The 6,193-nt window shown below is 40.9% G+C and overlaps 1 protein-coding gene across 1 annotated transcript; it reads right to left on the reverse strand.

The window, feature by feature from the left end:
- Positions 1 to 253: 253 nt before the first annotated feature.
- LOC121711964 lies at positions 254 to 4,800 on the reverse strand. Its single transcript, XM_042095862.1, has 2 exons — positions 4,665 to 4,800; positions 254 to 1,832 (listed from the first exon to the last, which is right to left on the reverse strand). Exon 2 carries the CDS (start codon positions 1,568 to 1,570, stop codon positions 254 to 256), a length of 1,317 nt encoding a protein of 438 aa, XP_041951796.1. The 5' UTR covers positions 1,571 to 1,832; positions 4,665 to 4,800.
- Positions 4,801 to 6,193: the final 1,393 nt, after the last annotated feature.

Genomic DNA, 6,193 nt, shown 5'->3' on the forward strand with positions numbered 1-6,193 from the left:
ACTGGACGCCTTGCAAAATCAGGCATGTTTACAAAAGTCACCTGAATCATTTTTCCTAGGAAAAGGTCAGAACCAGTGCAATACCTTAGAAAGAGTCCAATCTCTGGATCATTCATCTCACGAATGAAGCGAAGAAGATGCAGAGACGTTGTCCTCTCTGCATGTGACATTTCTCTCGGGAAGTTGGTGCATTTGGTCACATTCCTGGCCTTAGGCTTCAAATCAACGAGGGTCTTTGCCATAACCTCAGTTGTCAAGATTGGCTTTGCCATAACCTTTTCAAGATTGGCTTCCAACACTTGATAATGAATGCCGGTTCTTGCACAAGTTCCTTGTGTGCAATTTCATCAAGAAGTTTGGCCAAATTCAGCTCTGTAGGTAGAGATGTGCAGCTGTGACTGCCAAGTATTGTTAACAGCTCATCTAAGTCGGCTTGGTGGAAATCATTTAAAGCCTCTGTGAGGGCATCTTTTTCACTGGGGCTGATGTAGTTGAAGAACGCTTCCATCAAGCTGCATGTAGAGGTGGGTATGGAGAAGGCCTCTAGTAGAAATGGTGGTGCCAGCTCGATAGGAAGATACTTGTACTTCTGCCAACCAAAGGCAACAATTCGAGCCACTGCCTCCCATTCTCTTTCTTTATACGTATGGTGTAAGGTAGGCACCTTGAATGTGGTGCCACAGGTCCTCGATAAGTAAAATTTATCCCAGAATTCAGTAAGACAGTCCATGTTGAGTCCATTGCCCACCCCGTTTTCAATGTCACCATTTTCCAGAACCCGCTGAAAAGATACATTAGCATCCAGGATGTTGGGGTCAGAAAAAGCCTTAATCAAATCTGACATGCAGTGGGCTGAACGAATAGTGAGGGTCTGCCTCTCTGCAACATTTTCAGGGTTTTCATAGAAAGAGGAGCTGGAGTCATCACACATCGGACTAACATCACTATCTGTTAGCAAATTTTCAAATAGAAGCTGAGGGGGAACTTCTGGGGTATAGACTAGAGTGTCACTAGCGTCATCACACAGGATCACCACAGAATCACCAAGAAACTGAACTTCTTCATCATCCTCATTTGAATGTGGAATGACAGCTGCACATGTAGACATAACAGGGCTGGAGGTAGACATGAGCTGTGCCATTTCATGAGGCACAACAGGCATTACAGGGCTATGGAGAGATATCTGGCAATCGGGGAAGCTTGAAGAACTCTGGAGGGTAATGCAAGTGTTCTCCACAAGTGAACTGTCCTGTCGAGGTGTGTCATTGAAATTAGTTTCTGAATTCTTTTTCTTAGTGCAGACATACAATCTAAGTATTTTGTGCCGAGTCAGATCATATAGACTTGCTATAGACAGTGTGTCTTCTAAAGGCTCCTCTGAACCCATGACACAGAGTGTAAACTCAAAGTCATCCACTTGCCCTTTCGTGGATTTTCCATTCGGGAAAAACATTCTCTTTCCATCCTCAAGGATGTTTTTCATTGTTTCATCTTTCCTCACTATAACCTCTCTTGTGCCACCTCCAGTTGGACGTCTAACTTGTTTTAAAACACCATTATGATAATTCATCCACCCTACTTCTATCTTTCTTGTATTTTTTGCAATTCTTGTTCCCAACGCCAAAACTTGGAGAATGGGTTTGCGTGGCTGTTGGTGCTGGGCCACTGCAGGGCAGTTTCATTTTCGACCGAAGACAATCAATGAGAATTCTCCTCCTGTCTTCATGGCATTCGCCATTGGTCCAGTTCCTGGCAAACACTCTGTCTCCCAGATGAGGTATATACCTGGACAAGGTGTCATCATCTATTACAGCCATAACGTCATGGTCCACCTGAGAGTGTAAAAAAAAATCTTATCAAAACATAGTTGCAGATTCTCAGATTTATCAGACCTAATACACTCACCTAACCAATCATTAGGTAAACCATACCAGGCTAGACCACCTGTTGCCTTCAGAACTGCTTTAATTCTTTATGCCATTGATGATTCAATAAGAAGCAGCTGCAAGCATTCTTCATACATTTTGGTGCATATTGATAGTATAGTATATGTAATCAGTCAGAAAGCCACCTTGGTGCTTTGTTTGAAAAATGAAACACATCATGCCTAAAAGTTTTATTTATTTATTTATTTCATTGAATCATGTACAACAACACAGCAATTAATTCATTCACCAGCAAAAACTTATCTGGGTTTCCCCTTAAGGAACCAAAGATCATTTCATCTGTAGACAGAACTGGTCCTGATATGGGTAACCAGTTTTTTACTGCAAACCAAAAACTTTGAGTGACAAAACATGTAGGCCTACAAAACAAATGGGTTGTTGTTGCAGTTTCTTTCTTGCAAAATGTATAGCTCTAATTCCATGTTAAAACGTTGGCACAAAAAATCATTGGATGGGTATAGGCCTAAATATTGTTTAAAGTTTTGAGAACAGTGATCCTCACTATTTTTTTCATAAGAGCCACATTGGCAGTGCAAAATCAAAAGGGGAGCCACTTTTACAACAACATTCTAAGTCTCCTTTGCAAATGTGCGTTTCTACATATAAATTGGACATCCCACAAAAAAGAAATAACACAGCCAATACAGCTAAATAAATACAGCCAAGGCTTAAAGGAACCGTATGTAAGAAATGTAATTCAATTAATCATAAAATGGCCCTGATTTGTCACTAGACATTAGGAAATCATGCTAATTTCAAATACTTATATCACTGACAACAGTAGTCCGGCCAGGATATCGTCATTTAAAAAAGTGAAGTTGCAGCCCTCAACTGATGTTGATGTTTACATATTTGTGTTTTAGCTTGATTCGCCACCCTCCACCTATCTAGTAATCACAAAGTCAGTAGTGTTTCGGCATATGGGTTGCCAGCTCTGCTCTAGTTACCACATCTGCGGTGTACACCGCTCTACAGTATTTTGAAAGTGATTGTAGTACCAGTTTTGGCCAAAATCCTACATACGGTTCCTTTAATAACTTCCTTTCACCTTCATTATTTGGGTGAAGGGAGAAGTATAATTCAGATGTTTGCGTTTTTGTAGTGCAGTATTGTATGTTTATGAAGCTCATTTGAAAAAATATATTGGCTGTGTTAACACATACAGTGGGTCCCATTTAGAAGTGGTCACTTCATTCGCTCTTTCCGTGATTCACGCAGCTGCGTGAAATGTAATGTAACTTATCGCCACGAGGTGGCAGTTTAAGTCCGCTGTAGCGTTGCCGGTAAACAGGACAGCGGATTGCATTGAAATGCGTTGCAAGTGGCAGTGAGATACTGTAAACAGAACGAAACTAAAGATCACCTCGTTGAAGTCATACAGTAGACTAGGCTATATCAGAGCCTACTTTTGTTTTTATCAAGCTGGGACCAGAGATGATGGCCTTTTGGCGAACAGTTTAGGCCTACTCAAAATATTTAAACACTTTCTGTTATGAGGTTGTGGGTGGTCTCACTGGGTGTATCTGTTCTTGCACGCATTGGCTTAATAAAGTGTTTTCAACATCAAGTAGCCTACATATTCCTTATTGACAAGGGAGGCAAGAGAAATTGTAAATTCACATGTCATCATGCCTAAAACCGATATGTGCGTCTTTGGACCTGCAGCTGGTGTTGGAGTGTGTGTACCGGTATGTGTGTGTGTGTGTGCTATTCATGGGTTAAATTTCTGACGTGAACCGAGGTGACTGCCAATGAAATCAACACATGGGTGGTTGTTTTTCAACCCTTGAACTTTATTGGCTATCGTGGTTGTTTACTTAAACCATTTGATGTAGGAAATTACATTTCATTCAAAACCTGTGGCTTGTGGCTGCAGGCAGCGTGGCTCTCCTGAGGAGTTAAGAATGCTAAACTAACAGTGAGTTGGCTGGAGTCGCTAGTGCTAACTGAATGAGTAATCTTGGTAACTTCACAATTTGGACTAGTTCTCCGAAACCAAAATAGCGTGAGAAAAGAAACAAAACAGCTACATTATCATAATTGGATTATGACGGCGTTTCCACAGAGAGTGGATAGACGATGCTATAATGTATAGCCTTCAAGGGAGAAGGTAGGCTAAAATTGTTTAATATGCTAGCAGCTAGCGGATCGCTAGCTAGTAATTTATGGCAATTCATTGATTTAACGTTACGTGTTATTTGCCAGGTTAGGTATTCATATTTTACCATGTTCATTACTGCTATCTGGATACTTGCTTTTCAAAGCTAGAGACACCACGAGTTTTTCCTCGGGATTGTGGCATATGTCTCTGTTTAATGATCGCAGCTATTATGTTGTTGGCTTGTTGGTGGTCTGTGATAAGGAATGCCCGTGCTCGAAGCTATTGATTCATAGGCAGAAGGTAGATTCGGATGGGGCTACAAAGGCAGACCATATACCGCGTCAAAGCCGGGTAAACAAAGGCAGAACGTAGTAGCTTCACTAACTGCTTGGTAGGTATTAGCTTGGATGTTGTAGTTACTGCATATCTGGCATAATCAAGGCACTACTGCATTAACCACACCAGTGGAAAAGAAAACTGTAGTGCTGGCTGCCAGCGTTGGTAGCTACTGTAGGTAGCTAGCTATAGTCCCGCCCTCGCCTGCTGCTAGATGCAACAGGTGAGCTTTAAATTTATGCTCAGATAGGGTACGTTTGTTAAGTTTGAACACGTCTCACCTTGTCCTCTATCATCCTGGTGATGTTCTCCTCTGCTACCCCCCTCTCTCTCAAAGCTTCATAAAACTCCATTTTACACTATAAACTATCACTTCTTCACACTATTGATCTTCTTAAATTTACTCTCTTCATCAAGCAAAGGGGCGTGACGTTTTCTTGTTCGTTTTCCCGTGATCACGAATTAATTGTGTTGTTTTCCGATATCACGATTTAATTATTTTGATATCTCGAGATAACAAGGTGAAAAAAATAATGATATGACGTGGCCTCTCTCGGCTTCCGTAAAATTCTGAGTTTCATTTTGATTTAAAATTATTTGTTTAAATATTCAACCTACTTCCAGCCAGTAATGGTTCCATCCTGAGTGAAAGACACTCTAGATGAGTTGAGCCGAAGGTGCAATCTGAATATTGGTATGGTGAATCACAATGGAAAAGTAAAAAATAAAACAAACTCTGAAAATGAAACGAGTTGACTGAACGGCAGTTTGCCACAGAGTAAACTAAACATTCTTAACAAAAGATTCTAGAGCGCTCTGCTGACCTGGAAGTGATGAAACAATGCCAAGAATTCTATCATTACCTAGGTAACCACGTCATCTCTAATGACGTCATTTTGCTCTACCAGCGAATGTCCGTAGACGAGCTCTAGGCTATTCAGACGGCTTTGGCTCTATCTAGGCCTGCTTAGAACGTTCATAAAATGTTCAAATAAGTCTAGCAGAGCCGTCCAGAGTCTGATCTAGACTAGAGCTACAGTATGTAGGCTAGCTAGGCTATCTGACAAGCAAAAGCCTTGAGCCGTAGTCCAGGCACCTTGCATCTGTTAAAATGACCGATGCAACACAAGACAAGCCTAGTGTCTTGCCTAAAATGTATCACGGAATCCATCACCTCAAACACAAAATCCATCACTCAATCATCCAAAAGTTTTTTTCTATCCTAAGATGAATGGGTGTTTTAGACCTAGGCCTATTTCATTTCTGGTTGATCAGGCTACCAGATTAGGTTACTTTCAAACATCCTTTCGATTAGCACATTTAATAAATAATAAATTTAATGAGTTCCAGGTTGACATGCAAAATATGCCATAGCCAACCTTACAGACTGTCAAGATTGAATGTCAATAAGAAAGCAAAAAAAAAAAAAAAAACGACATTTCTAATGAGCAGAACCGACAGTGTGTAGGCTACGATCTGCACTTTGGATCTATGTTTGGGATTTGGGGATAGCTAAACTACGCCAACAGCTAGCCTACTGGAAAGCTGTATTCTGACATCTTTGGCATGGGGTGAGTCCAGCAGATGGTTAGATTCGCTCTGAACAACAAAATTAGCCCTTATTCTTCACTAATCTACATAACATTCGAAAGATGAAAACCAAGGCGAGAATTAGCAGACAATTTCAACAACCTAAAAGGCTTTTGCTCTGACGTTGATATCTGTCAGATGCCGTTAGCCTGTTCTAACGTTAGTTATTTGCATTCAAAGACAGCTAACGTTAGCTATCTGCATTCAAAAACAGCCAAAC

The sequence above is a fragment of the Alosa sapidissima genome, chromosome 6 (genome assembly GCF_018492685.1).
Source record: "Alosa sapidissima isolate fAloSap1 chromosome 6, fAloSap1.pri, whole genome shotgun sequence".
NCBI classification, from domain to species: Eukaryota; Metazoa; Chordata; class Actinopteri; order Clupeiformes; family Clupeidae; genus Alosa; species Alosa sapidissima.

What these genes read in the sequence shown, in the direction of transcription:
- LOC121711964 (XM_042095862.1), bottom strand. Translation starts at nt 1,570, where the DNA reads ATGAATTATCATAATGGTGTTTTAAAACAAGTTAGACGTCCAACTGGA.